The sequence below is a fragment of the Lissotriton vulgaris genome, chromosome 9, assembly GCF_964263255.1.
Source record: "Lissotriton vulgaris chromosome 9, aLisVul1.2, whole genome shotgun sequence".
Lineage (NCBI taxonomy): Eukaryota > Metazoa > Chordata > Amphibia > Caudata > Salamandridae > Lissotriton > Lissotriton vulgaris.
This window is the reverse complement of record NC_141697.1, coordinates 422,137,598-422,152,704: the sequence shown is the minus strand read 5'-3', so window position 1 is coordinate 422,152,704 and position 15,107 is coordinate 422,137,598. Positions and strand designations below refer to the sequence as shown.

The 15,107-nt window shown below is 40.6% G+C and overlaps 1 protein-coding gene across 1 annotated transcript in view; it reads left to right on the top strand.

The window, feature by feature from the left end:
- The window catches only part of CDC42BPB (CDC42 binding protein kinase beta), a 900,025-nt gene extending 885,444 nt beyond the window's left edge, over nucleotides 1–14,581 (top strand). The window contains exons 35-37 of the mRNA XM_086937841.1: nucleotides 8,769–8,898; nucleotides 8,995–9,062; nucleotides 12,789–14,581. Coding sequence (XP_086793967.1) covers nucleotides 8,769–8,898; nucleotides 8,995–9,062; nucleotides 12,789–12,920 — 330 coding nt within the window. The 3' untranslated portion in view covers nucleotides 12,921–14,581. The remainder of the gene's footprint in view (nucleotides 1–8,768; nucleotides 8,899–8,994; nucleotides 9,063–12,788) is intronic.
- Nucleotides 14,582–15,107: the final 526 nt, after the last annotated feature.

Here is a 15,107-nt window from a genome sequence, read left to right as displayed (position 1 = left end):
AGAGGATTTCTACGCAATTGCTGCTGGCATTTCCTTGGGTTCCCCTATGGACCCACTTCCACACAAGTTCTGGAAATTGTTTGGAGGCGAACTCTTTCCACTTTTATATCACATCTGCGATCAATCTCTAACCACAGCTGTAGTTCCGTATTGCTGGAAAAAGGCAGCTGTCTCTCCATGGCTAAAAAAGGTCAAACTGGATCCACAGTGTCCCTCTAACTACAGACCCATTTCCTTGTTACCCTACCCAATTAAGATTCTGGAGAGGGTAGTGACCAAATCTCTCTCAAAATATGTTGAGGATAATGAGTTGCTGGACGAAGTCTAATTTGGGTTTCATCCTGCACACAGGACAGAGACTGCCTTGGTGGCAGTCTTGGACGACCTGAGAATGCGGGGCGACAGTGGTCAGACAGCCTTTTTAGTGCTGCTTGACATGTCGGCCGCATTTGGCGCGATTAACCATCGGATCCTGATTAGGCGATTAGAGGAATTGGGTGTTGTGGGCAGGGCACAAGACTGGTTACATTCCTATCTCTCCAATAGGCAGCAGGCGGTGACCCTGTCGCCATTTTTCTCCCAGCACAGAGATGTTAAAGATGGGGTTCCTCAGGGCTTGGCTATCAGCCCAATTCTGTTTAATCTATATTTTAGTCCTCATTGTTTTAATAAAATCATTTGGCATCAATGTCATCAACTACGTGGATGACACTCAGCTTGTCTTCACTGTTGAGGGCAACAATGCTGTGTCTCTGGAAAAGTTCCACAACTGTTTGCATCAAACGGCAGACTGCTGAAAGAGAATTCTTTACAATTTAATGAGGAAAAAACTGAAGTCCTGTGCTGTACGGCAGGTAGAATTCAGCGCCCTCTTCCAGCAGACTTTTGGCCTGGCTAGGCTAATGACTCCATAACGCCCGCTAATAAAGTGCGCAATTTAGGAGTACTGATAGATAGCAATTTATAATTTGACTCCCAGGTGAATAAAACGGTGAGCACCTGTCTGTCTCTGCTTCGGGCCTTGCGAAAGATACTCCCGTTTTTGCCCACTATTACTAGACCTCAAGTGGTTTGGAGCATTGTTTTAAGCAGAATAGACTATTATAATGCACTTCTTTTAGGTGCCCCAGCCTCTTTGACTAAGAAACTACAAAGAGTACAGACTATGGCGGCTAAGCTGGCACTAAACCGGCCACGTGGAGCCTCGGCCTCTCTGGCCCTTAAGGACCTACATTGGCTGCCTGTTGTAGAGTGAGTACAATTCAAGGCACTCTGTATTGTCTACAGGGCAGTATACAAAATCGGACCTACTACAAAGGAAATTTTATGGTACTCTCCTGTTAGATCCCTGCGCTCCTCCTCTGCGAATCTGGTCTGTGTTCCCCATGTCAGGAAAGTCTGAATGGGAGGCATATCCTTTAGCTTCACAGTATCAAGACTTTGGAATGCACTTCCTCCGTAGCTTAGACAACTGAACACCTTGTCATGCTTCAAGAAGGAATTGAAAACCAGATTGATCCCTAGACAGTAGACCGTGCCTTTCTCAGCCTTGATACTCGCTGCTTGGTAATCTAAGCGCCAGGATACCCTTGGAGTGACAGCCGCGCCATAGAAGTGCATGTTACATTACATTACAATCCTGGTTGTAGAGCGCTTGTGTGAACCCACGTCAAAAATGTGTTGCGCAGCCAAGGCGATGCATTGGTTCTGAGACGCAATGTGACTGCAGTGCGAGATCCTGATGCATCGATGGTACATCAAGTCACACGTAAGCTCCCATTGTATGTGGAATACAAAAAACCCAGCTGTCACCCACCCCAGACATGATCAGATACAAGCTGCAAGTACCAAATGGTAAAGTAAGAAAATGTCAACTTCAAAGTGCCATTTTCAAATTGCAGTTTAAAATTCGACTTCACCATAAATTTGGAAGTTAAACTGTGATTCTAGAGACACCAGACTAGAAGGGTTTATCTCTTCCCAATTGAGAATTATACTTCTAAAATGTAATAAGGTAATTGTAGAATTTAAAAGATGCAGGCTCACATCAAAGTAGGTTTGAAGGTAGGTTTATTCTCCATTGAAGATCCCATCCAACCTGCCTCCCAAAGCAGCTCCAACTGTTACAGTTCAGATCACAACACAATGACCTCTCAACATTCTACAGTGGCATGCATTCTACTGTCATGCATGGTAACCATAACTCATGCATTCTACTATGTCACACATGGTAACCACATGCTTAGTTTGCCTTTGTCTCCCCCCTCTGGACCTCAAATTAATTGGGAGAACTCTTCCGTGTTCCTTCCACCTCTTCAATTATCCCATTCTTTTTTAGCTTATTGATCTCCTTTTCCATCTCATCTTTGATGGATAAAGGTACACCTCTAACCCTACAAGATACGGGAACAGAATTATTTTTGAGTATAATTCTATGCTGACAGCCCTTCAAACAACCTAGACCCTCCCTAAACACTTTACGAAGTTCACCTTCAAGCTTCCTGTAAATTTACAGCCATCACTTTTTTCTACAACACATACAGTGTGGATCAGAATTTGGATCCAAATAAACACCCAGGTCACCCTGATGTATCCAACTTATTAAACTGTCTCCTTTTTTGACATGTAAATCTTCCCCGAAATCATTCTATTTATTCAATCAACCCCATAAAGTAAACATGCAACTTTATTGGTTCTTCACCATAAGCTAAGCGAGTGATATCAGGTTTAAACAGTTTTGCTGTGTGCTTTAACTTATTCATATATAAATCATTTGACAGAATAGTTATTTTAGCACCTGAGTCGAATAAAACACGACTGGAAGCACCCTCGACCAGAATTTCGTCAAACTGACACAACTTTTTTATAGAACCACTTTCAATTTCAGAAACTATCTGACCACACTCAAAGTCATCAGAACTGGTATTCACTCCATCATCATAGATATCTACCCTCTTGACCCTTGGAGGGGGTTTAGTCTTGCATACCGATAGATAATGACCTTTTTTTTTTTCATGCGCTGGAATTAGACTTTAAGCAATATTTTTAATTGTAAAGGCACAAAGATACCCACCTGCAATAAATGGTTTCAAGTGCTTAATGTAAGATAAATAAAGGTACATACAAACTTTAAATAGTACTCAACTGAGTAATTAAATAATATGTTGTTTCACATTAGTCTTCAAACTGAAACTGAAATTCAGCGCTCATCATCACCACTTAAGCGTGCGTATCGCTATGAAAGGAAAGCGACACGCAAAATTAACTTTTTAAGTATTAAAAGCTTGTGTTTCCAAGTATTAGTCAGTGTAATCAAAAACAACAAAACATGCGTATTGCTGTATTTATTAAACAGCAATATGAAAATATAAGAATGCGTATCGCTGTGAAAGCAAAGCGACACACAAATATTATGAGATTCCAACTTCAGCGTGTGTATCGCTGTTCTCAAGCAGACACACAGCAAACAGTGTTTCAACAATAAAATGTGCGCATCGCTGTTTTCCTATAGAGAAGACACGGGAAGCACAGTTCAAGGACATATAAGCGTGCGTATCGCTGTGAAAGCAAAGCGACATGCAGATATTAGGAGATTCGAACTTTGGCGTGAGTATCGCTGTTCTCAAGCAGACACGCAACAAATGTTGTTTCAACAATAAAGTGTGTGCATCGCTGTTATCCTATAGAGAAGACACATGAAGCACAGTATCAAGATGATGTGAGAAACATAGATTTCAGTCCGGGAAAAATGTCAACATTCCACATAGTTAAATCATGTGGTATGATCACTAGGCAACCAGAAGCACAGAAGAGAAAAGACGTCAGCGCAGTGTGAAGGAGCTAACGCTGAATATGTGCTGCTACGTCAACGCTGAATACGTGGTGCCGCTCTGTGATGCCTCTTTTTGACGCATAGAAGACGAAGCATGGAGTTTGAAAGCTTTGACAAACGCCTCGCAAGCCGCGTGAGTAAATCTTCAACAGTTGCGTGTATACTTTTACATTTTTAACACATTGCGCATGCTAAACACCACTAGCTCTACCGCTATAGAATAAAGTCAAATTCACCAAATGTCACGCAACGATCCAATGAGAGTGGCACACACCGATTGCTCCCAGCCCCAATACCATTTAAAATTGTGAAAGCGAGCATTTATGTGTCGATTAATCCACACTCTCAAAATAGAGAAATGAGTGCAAGCATGCAATTATTAAGTGTCCAGAAGAAATTAACCAGGATATTTGAAATCGCTAAATCTCACCACAGGAATGAAATTGAAAGGTGTTAGGATCTTCTTGGAGTAGAAAACAGGACTGCCGACTACGCCAGTGTAGAATTTAAAAGATGCAGGCTCACATCTAAGTAGGTTTGAAGGTAGGTTTATTCTCCATTGAATATCCCATCCAACCTGCCTCCCAGAACAGCTCCAACTGTTACAGTTCAGATCACAACACAATGACCTCTCAACATTCTACATGCATGGTAACCATAACTCATGCTTTCTACTATGTCACACATGCTAACCACAATACAAAGAAAGAGGAGGAGAATACCACAGTAATCTCATTGTTATCCTACAGTAGATATATGCCTTGCAGCAGTGAAAAACGAATTTGAGAGTTTTTCACTACCAGGACATGTAAAATTAAAAAACATGTTCTGCCTTTTACATACATTGTACCCTGTCCTCTGGGTGGCCCAGGGCATAACTAAGGGGTGACATATGTATTAAAAGGGAAGTGTTGGGCTTGGTAAAAGGTTTGTTTTGCCAGGTCGCATACATAGGCTCTGCAGTGGCAGGCTTGAAACATAGAGGTCTACCTGGGCCGAAGACGGCTGTAATGCCAGAAACCGGTCCCCGGGAGCTTGTTTCCTTCCCAGTGTAAGAATTGGCTTTTGTAGTTTTGGTTTGCCCTGTTCCCATCATGCACTGGGACAGGAACAGACTAATTTGCATACAGCCGGGTTCTGAAACTGGGATGGTGCAGTGAGCTAAAAAACGGTGTTGGATCTAGCCCTGATCTCTTGACTGGGTGAGAGTTTTCTGCTTAATTCAGAGACTCTGTCCCTCACCACCCCTTGTTGTAAATATTTTTGTCCACCCTAAGCGTGGAAGGGTATACTCAGACATGAGTCCCTTGCTCATTGCACCATCAGGATTCAAGCAAACCGGGCCGAAGACGGCTGTAATGCCAGAAACCGGTCCCCGGGAGCTTGTTTCCTTCCCAGTGTAAGAATTGGCTTTTGTAGTTTGGTTTGCCCTGTTCCCATCATGCACTGGGACAGGAACAGACTAATTTGCATACAGCCGGGTTCTGAAACTGGGATGGTGCAGTGAGCTAAAAAACGGTGTTGGATCTAGCCCTGATCTCTTGACTGGGTGAGAGTTTTCTGCTTAATTCAGAGACTCTGTCCCTCACCACCCCTTGTTGTAAATATTTTTGTCCACCCTAAGCGTGGAAGGGTATACTCAGACATGAGTCCATTGCTCATTGCACCATCAGGATTCAAGCAAACCGGGCCGAAGACGGCTGTAATGCCAGAAACCGGTCCCCGGGAGCTTGTTTCCTTCCCAGTGTAAGAATTGGCTTTTGTAGTTTGGTTTGCCCTGTTCCCATCATGCACTGGGACAGGAACAGACTAATTTGCATACAGCCGGGTTCTGAAACTGGGATGGTGCAGTGAGCTAAAAAACGGTGTTGGATCTAGCCCTGATCTCTTGACTGGGTGAGAGTTTTCTGCTTAATTCAGAGACTCTGTCCCTCACCACCCCTTGTTGTAAATATTTTTGTCCACCCTAAGCGTGGAAGGGTATACTCAGACATGAGTCCCTTGCTCATTGGACCATCAGGATTCAAGCAAACCGGGCCGAAGACGGCTGTAATGCCAGAAACCGGTCCCCGGGAGCTTGTTTCCTTCCCAGTGTAAGAATTGGCTTTTGTAGTTTGGTTTGCCCTGTTCCCATCATGCACTGGGACAGGAACAGACTAATTTGCATACAGCCGGGTTCTGAAACTGGGATGGTGCAGTGAGCTAAAAAACGGTGTTGGATCTAGCCCTGATCTCTTGACTGGGTAAGAGTTTTCTGCTTAATTCGGAGACTCTGTCCCTCACCACCCCTTGTTGTAAATACCTCTATGGGTGGCACAATAAGTGATGCAGGCTCATTAGTAGCATTTAATGTACAGGCCATGGACACATGTAGTTCACTTTACTAGGGACTTATAACTAAATTAACTATGCTAATTGGGGTTGAACCAATATTACCAGGCAGTCAGGTCGAGCACCAGGCACATGGGTGCTCTCAGAAAATTGTCAAAATTTTAGCCCAAGGCAGGAGGAGTCTAGTAAAATTGTCTGAGAATGTCCTGAAATGATGGGAAGGTGTTTGTGTGCTTGATCTTGTATATGTACATTGATACATAGTTTGACGCAAGGGAGGGAGGTGAGTTGTAATGAAATACTTGAATAGATATCGATTGTGGTCATTAGTGCTCGCGCCTGTAATTGCTGCAACAAGAAACTCCTGATGTACTTAGCACTATAAACCATGCACTCAGACAAAAAAATGAGTGTTGGTTTGTTCGTTACCTGTTCTTTTAGTTTTTATCATTGAAAACTCAATAAAAACATGGTTAAAGCTGACATATGTTAGCCTCCAATGAAGAATGAAGTTCAAAGCACATTCACCTCATTGTCTGAAGTTTGGGCATTTACAATGCAGTTAATATGCTGTTAGGCAGACAGTGCTGCATTGCAATGCTTGTTTGTTAAAAGTGTTCAAGACAAAGAGTAATGTTACCAGGGACTCCCAACCCTTATGATGTACACTGTTTCATGCATGTGAAGCTATGAAAGATATCAATGCGACAAGACTTACAGGTTTGTACCATCATCTTCCCAGCATAAGGTCTTGGAAGGATCCGCTGCAGATCTCAAGCATAAGTATCTCTCATAGACTAAGATGCAACCCTCCAGCCTACCCATATTTTTAACTGCAAAGCGTACACAGTTGTACTTGGAAATCTGATCTATGGTGGCCTGTATTATAATGCCAGCATGTTACTACTCCCTACTGCTATTTGTAAATTCACAAGAATCACTCAGACTAGCTACAGGAAGTGATCCAAGCATGTACGTATATGAAAGATTCCCACGGCTCAAGAGTGTAGTTACAGATTTGTACGTTTTCTTCCCTATGATCAGGTCCCAGAAGCAATCCTACTTAGCACATATGCCCATCCAACTCTTTTTTAATTCCTCTCATCTTTACAAATAGGCATACCGTATAGAAATCATTCTCTAAATTATATGTAAATTCCCCCAAAATAAAGTGGCACTCCACACATTTGCTACTTGTATGCCTCAGCTGGAGTTACAGTTTTTTTTTATTTACGAAATTTTGTAAGATTTTCTGTATTTGTCATGCACTTATGCTAAAGGAGAAATTGCAGAGCTATATGCAAAATGTTTCCTAACCATAACGTTGACACTCTGCCGGATGTAGCTCAGTTGTTTCAGATATGAGAAACACTCCGAATTGTAAACCTTTTGTAATTATGGCTGGCGGATTGTTTCATAACTTGTATTGGTCTGTGTTCCACCTTAATAGAGAAACTGAAATTGAAACAGAAGTGGTAATTTTGGGTGGAAGCCGTAATGGTTGTCTTGCTTACATATCTGCCTGTTTTTCCTGCATTCTGGGAACTCCTTATCACACTCTAAACACTGCTTTCTTGTTACGAACTCTAAAACTCTTACCAGGTTGAACATACTGTGTAGCAGCAACTTATTGCTCAATAAATTGTTTTCCTGTGCTGCCTCATCTCCTATTGAGATTTTTGTCCTTCTGTTCCAAAGGTGGGATTCCGTAGTGAGAACCTCTTGGGAAAGGACGAAGAACATGCTACCAGCCTAATAATGTTAGTCTCCATGAATTCAGTTCATGGATGCACACATACATCTCCATTTGCTAGGTTCATACCTCACATGTCCAGCTGTTCTTCTCATTATAATTTTATTACCTTAAACTGAGGTTTGGCTGATCCTATAGGCATGGCTTAACAGCATGTGCTTGTCAGGCAGAGATCTCTGAATAACATGATGATTCTTCAAATAAGAAAAAACATGTTCAAGGTTTGAATCCATGGAGAAGTTTTATTGATAGAAAGTACTGATGCTGCTACTTGGGCAATGTGCTCAAAATGAGTGAAGTGTGCTTGCTCAGCATCACCGCATTAAGTGGACTTTGTTTCATCATCTTCAGCTGTAATCTGCATTTTTAAGTTACATCAACATTAATTTTGTTAAATTCATGCTTGATAAGTAAACGTTGCAATCTGGTTTTGTCTAAAAGTAAATAAATCAATAAATGACATCATGCATAACATAAGAAGCTGAGCTGTGTGCCGTGTCACATTTAATTAGAAAAATATATATAACAAATATGTCTTAGGGTAAATCTAGTTTTCAGCAAACATTTATAAAATAATCATAAACCCCCATATCCGCTTTCTTTTCGTGTTTGATTTTGAAAGCTTACTATGATCAGATAGGAGAAATCTTTACAGGTTCTCAAACATCATTATAAGTTGCTTGCAGATGAATGCATGACAATTGTATCTCTGGAAGCCTTGCTTCCTTACTCACATTTTGGGAATCTTCAGTGTTAGATTTTAAAATGAGTACTTGGTTTTATTTTCATGATTTATTTTGTTATTGATTATGACTGGGAAGTAAAAAGTGTGGTTTGGTTTTGCTGTTTCAGAGTGTCTTACCTCCTTCCCAAGATGAAAACTCCAGGGAAAAGACACGTCCTCCGTCTACCAACATCTCAAGGCAGCAGCAGCAACTGCAACAACAGAGAAGTAAAACATACATATCATGGCCTTCCTCAGGTTAGAAAACTGCATCAAAACAGTGTTGAACTTTGGAGATTGTAGTCTGCCATCCTTTTCATTTTTGCTACAGTGAAATATGATCTTCTGCCTTAGGTGGTGACTTGGGAGTAGTTATGCCTTTGCGAAGTATGTCCGATCATGACCAGGAATTTGAGAAAGAGGTAATGTAGGATTTACTGTATCTCTTAAACAACTAAACTAATCTGCTACTTCAAACATTGGTGTAATTTACACTAAAATATTAGTGAGCTCTCCTCTGCTTCAAATGTGTCCATCTAGTCTAGTTTCTAGATTTGTCACTGGTGCTATGTTGTTGAGTCCTCCTCTTTTTTGATGAGTTACATGTTCACTGTTACCCCACTTTTTTCATTTTCCCTTCTTACAACCATGACATGTTTTTGTTCAGAGTTTATTCCTAAAATGCTTTAATTTTTTAAATTTGACTTACTTTTAATTTTTGTACAAAATAGCAAAACAGAACCAGCTGTGCAAGTTTTCAAATTGCCTCTTCACAGAGCTGAGCCCGATTCCAGAATCCCAGGTGCATGTCTGCTCCTGTTGACGACTCTTAGGTTTTACATAGGTTTCTGTCTTTATAGGGATTTAAAATAAATCCAGAAGTATTGCAGGTGTCTGACAGCTAAAGGTTTCCTGCAGTACTCAGAGACTTTTTGATGCAGAGTTTACAACCGGTACTAAATTCTGCACGAGACAATGAGGTGGAAATGCACATAAGCAGATCTAATCTTGCTCTCTCTCTAAAGGGGTAAATAGTTTTCCCTTTGTAAAACCCTTTTTCCAATGCTACTTTTAAATATAAATACATGGGTGTGTTTGCTACGTTTCTCGTTCTGGGAAGGCACTTTTCTTATTCATGTCACATGAGGAGGTTTCAGTACATATCCAGGATGGGAAACTACCTGTAAGATAAACTTACATTCCCTAAAATGTACACGTTTGTGGGTGCTGATCTACTTCTTCAGGTTCTTTCACCCAATTACCCCCAACCTTCCCCTCGAACATAATCTCATCAATAACGTTATGAATGCAGCAGCTCTGGCACAGTTGGGGATTTTCCATATCTGTAAGCAGAAACAATACATCAATAAATTCTACCAATCTAATTATGTGAATCCGGATGTGGAATGTAAATTCACTTTGTGCCTTTTTGTGGATACAAGTTTCACATAGATAAGCAAACGCATTGGTTACTGGAGTCTTTTCTGTTTTTTGCTATGGGTAGGCTGGAAACTCAGCCCCCTAAATTGGATTGGTGGTTATTCTATGTGATAACAGACACATCCCTTTGTTGGAAATATTCTCTCCTCTAGCCGGTCTTCTGATTATTTTTGTATATTCTTGCAAAGTTATGTGTATATTAAATGCTGAGCTATTTCAGCATTGCTCTTCCCAGATTTGAACAGCTATGGGAGTGTGTTGAAGAAATAGCAACCTGCTTACAGGGGTGAAGGGGGTACAAATCATGTTGGCCCACAACTATAAATACATGGACTGTCCTTCCTTTGCAATTGTCAGATGCTAGCTTGCGCTGGGTCTGTTGTCTACCAGAACTGAGGAAAAGGCAGGTATGAGTCTTGGAAACAAAATTAAACCAATGAGGGATGAGTGGGACTTAAAGCGAGAAACAGTAGCATTTCCATTGGAATGGATCATCATTTATCCCAAGGTTTACTTAGGATAAATGCTTCTTAAGAAATGCTCGAAAAACAATTTAAGAGGTTTGTATAATTTTGTGTGATAGACATGATTCTCTGACAAAGAAAATCTGCCTACTCCAAGATCTTTCCCTTAGTCCGACTTGCAGGATGGTCTCCTAAAGGCCTTACACTCTAAATAAGATGGCTAATATTTGTCACTAGAAACAAATTCCATTGCTGCTTGTGGAATGGAGCCAAGATTGGGATATACTGGTGCGGCTGATCTTTGGTTCAGCAAGGACATTAAACATGATAAGGCTGGGAATAATAATCCAAGTGAATTATGTTGGTTCTTGCTATGGCATATTTCACTCAAGCCAGAACTAATTAGAAAGAAGCAAGACAGATTATAGCCTGCCTTAGTGGGCTATTAAAAAGCCCTTTTATGTGCCCAAGCTGAAGGCTTGGGCCAGTAACAAGGGATCAGTACTTTGGTGGCCCGAACATTCCCCAATATGAAGGCAGAATTGAGCAATTTAAAGTAGCCTTCATGAAGATACTGTTTTAAAAATTCCTCCTGCACTAAGGCACCTTGCCCTTCCTTTCTATCACCTCTGCGCTATGCATGTCATTTGCTGCGGTGGCCACTCAAGGCTCTAGTGGTAACTAACTTTAATGGGTGGGAGGTATAGATCAAGGATAGGAAGACCTCCACAGCCCCGCCTTTTCATTAGCCCTGGTTAATGTTTGTGTAGGCAGCAGGAGTGCCGTAGGTGTGGAGGCTTCATGCTCCTCCTTCCTTGAGCTTGGACTGCTACTGCTTGACGGGCGGATGGGACCATGGGAGTAGGATGGGAGAAGACTCTGCTGTTTTCCCCTGATCCCTTGAGCTTCACTCTTTCTCAAACCTTGCACAATCCTAGACATCTTAGTGAGAGACAGGAGAGATTGTGGAGCTGCGCATGTGGATGAAGACAGTGCTACGTAGAGGCGAGGGTTCCTGAACTACAGGTTGTAGCCTACTCCCATTGTTTATCATGGCGTTCTCAATGTTCCAGTAGTCTAAAAAGAAGCACAGACCAGAACTTGCACTAAATTAAAGACCTGAATGGGGTCCCCCAACCCTACAGGTAGTCTCCTTGAAATGCTGTGCCTTGAGAAAAAAAGGGGAGAGAGGTACCATAGCTTACTAATCCTTCCTCTCTTATATAGTATTCACAAAAATTAGTGAGCACAAGACAATAATAATAGATGAGGTGTAGTCCTACTTGGACAATGGAGAATCCCCTGTTTTGGAAAGACAGCCCTCACCCAGTTTGTTTCAAGCTTCACCATTGGGTTTTTCCCGCACCCAAAGCACCAAGCAGTGTTTGAGTGGGCTCTAACATTAAGTGGGAGCACAGGATATTTATACATATGGATCAGAAAAGTCGATAGACGAATTAGGTAAAACTGCCTAGGGCTCAAGCCCCACATCCACTTCACCCAGTGCAACCCTGACCGGGTTAAAAGTAGAAGGAAAGTTGTGATGGTAATGGTATGTTATCACACTACCATCCTCATATTAAAAATGTCAACATGTTTTGGCTTATTCCTTGTACCCAAACAGTTCAGCTGTCATCATCAGGACATAGAGAGCCATACATTCCTGTCATATCCTTTAAGTCAAACAGTAAGATATGTGGGCAAACAAAAACACACAATAGTAACAAAAAACATATTATTAGGTGTTTAATGATTTGTCCCTGGGATTTTCCTGTGCAATACAGGTTCAGTCTTATCCCAGGAAGAGGCAGGGAACAAATCTGTGTAGTCATACATTTGTCAAGGGAAGAACACCACCAGCAGTGGCAGAGCAGTTCTTTAATGGGAATCTCTTTCATCAAAGTAGAACTACACCACTTTTATTATTTATTTGTGCTCACTAATTGTTGCATATTTTATATGACACTGATGCACACATTAGCCATGTTGTACCATTGACTCGATTTCCATTACCTGTTGTGAAAGGTCAGAAGAAAGGGGAGCAGGGTGACCTGCATACTAAGAATTGCCTTGCTGGTCCACTATGATGTTCAGGTGTATGTGTGCACACATACTGGTGTGGTTGTACATAATTAGCCTGAAATGGTGGCATGAATAGAATGTGAAACCAAACCACCCGATTGTGTAGATCTAGACATGTATATGTTTCTCTGAACCTTACATTGTATTTCTTTTGTCAAACAGCCTGATTCAGATTCCACAAAACACTCCACTCCCTCCAACAGCTCAAACCCAAGTGGTCCTCCCAGCCCAAATTCTCCTCATAGGAATCAACTGACACTGGATGGACTGGACCAGTCAACTTGCGATGCGTAGCACTCCACTCGTGTCAAGGATTGGGATGATGATGGTGTTTTACAAGTGCAAGAGAGTTTTATTTTGGACAATAGTGCCAAGAATTATGCTGATCTCTGGTATTGCACATGGAATATGCTGAATTCTGATTCCACTTACTAAAGATTAAAATGACAAGATCATGCTCTTCACCCACCCATAAAGCTTTCTTATGCAAAGCTGTTCTTTATTCCCAGTTGTGATTCTAGGACCAATCTTTAATGCTCCAGAGTGACATGTTTTATGTTTTTCAAATCTACAGACATCAGAAGAAACTTTACTCTTTATGGTGCTAATGAAGCTAAAAGAAAAGCCGTTCATTACTCATATTAATGCTACATAGCACCTAAGAAACATTTTTCATAGCGTACATGATGTGATGTCGTTTTGGCAAGAAATCCTTTTGGGCTGAATTTGGACCATGGACTGGGAAATACAAGTTGATCAAAATAGATTTGGAGAGAAAACATTTTTTTTCCTTTTCCTGTGACTATATCCTACATCTTTAAAAGAGTGATTGGAAGCTGTGAAATGCTGCCTGCATCTACATCATCGTGAAATGATTTTGAAAGAGTTTCTAGTTGGAGGCCTTTTCTCATTTAGCCGTTAAATATTCAGGACATACTCGTGTCTTATAGCAATGCTTAGTCTTGTGAGTGAGTGTGTGTATAAATGTTCATGAATCATTCTGCCCTTACGCTGCTAAAGAATATTTTGAAATCCTTAATGATTATGACCATTAGTTTGGGTTGATAGAAGGTCTGTAAATATGCCATTTGAAAAAGATCATCATAGCCTTTTCTCTGTTGCTGCAGAATAGCATCTCTTGTTTGTCAGTGTTAAGACACGCTACATGTTTAGTTAGGAGTTAGACATGTAGAACCTAGACAAACATTGTCTGTCTAATTTATGGGTCTTCTACCACACTACAGCATTTGTCTGATTAGTAACCAAAGTGGAACATGAAGAACATACAAACAAGGGTGCTGCTTTTTTCCGTCGTATCTACACCTGCATGAAGACACCATGATTAAGTGCGTAGTGATCATGTAGAGTAAAAAATGCACAACATACTTGTATATTTTTCCGTCACGCAGGGACATGCCTCTGTGTATATTTAATCCCATGCTTCCATGTATTATACGTTTAATAATCCACGATCTGTGCCCATATTTCATTAAAGGTTTGTAATTATTTACATGGCTGGCATATCCAGTTTTTCATTGTCACACTAGTGTGCCTTCTGTGCCAATTTTATGACAATTTGGTGTCATTTATTTAAAATTCGATTTAATGGGCTATTATTGAGATACCAATAGTTAATGTTCTTTTCTGAAACACTGTATAGGACTTGCACTTATTTTTAATTTTTAAAAGAGTTCTAGTCAGCATTTAATCTGGTTCCATTAAGTGTTTGACAGTATGTGCTCTTTATTTCTGAGATTATCGTTGAAGGGGCTCACTTGGAGCTGGACACTACTGCATTTGGGTTTTTTCTTATTTTTACTTTTTTAATGTAAGTCAGAGTCTTTTTAATTATTGAATTGTGAGAACATGTTGAGCAATTGACCTGTTTAATAAAGCAGAAGAGGGAGGTTTTAAATTCAGTGTCTTTCTTGACATATTAAAACATTTGAAATTAATGTTTTGCTTCTGGTGGGAAATGGTTCTTATTTTGAAAAAGCTATTCACATGTTCCATCAATTACAAGACTGCTGTATCCTTGTACAGAATGTTTTTGTTCATTTTTCATTAAATGACACCTCGTACTTTTGTATGCCATTGCATTAACTTACCTTATGATTGTTTATCTACACACATTTTTAATGTAGCTTTACTATTTAAATTGCATCAAGGATCGCACTTAATTTTTTTCAGTGTTATACTACTTGGATCACAATTGATTCTACTCAGTGTGTTCTCTGGTTAACCAGCAGCATCTTTGGTTGGGAAGCCATGGTACAAAATGCAGCCAGTTTACTGTAGTAGTTGAGAATGGCCACCAGGCCACCGACGGAAGGTTTCCAGGAAGAAAGGAGGTTTACAACCATATTTCATGATGATTATTCAGCTCTGGAATCGCTGAATTATTGGGAGAAATTGATCAGTGTGAATAGCCTTTAACTTATTACAAATTACTTTTGTTCAATCAATTGAAAGAAAAAGTAA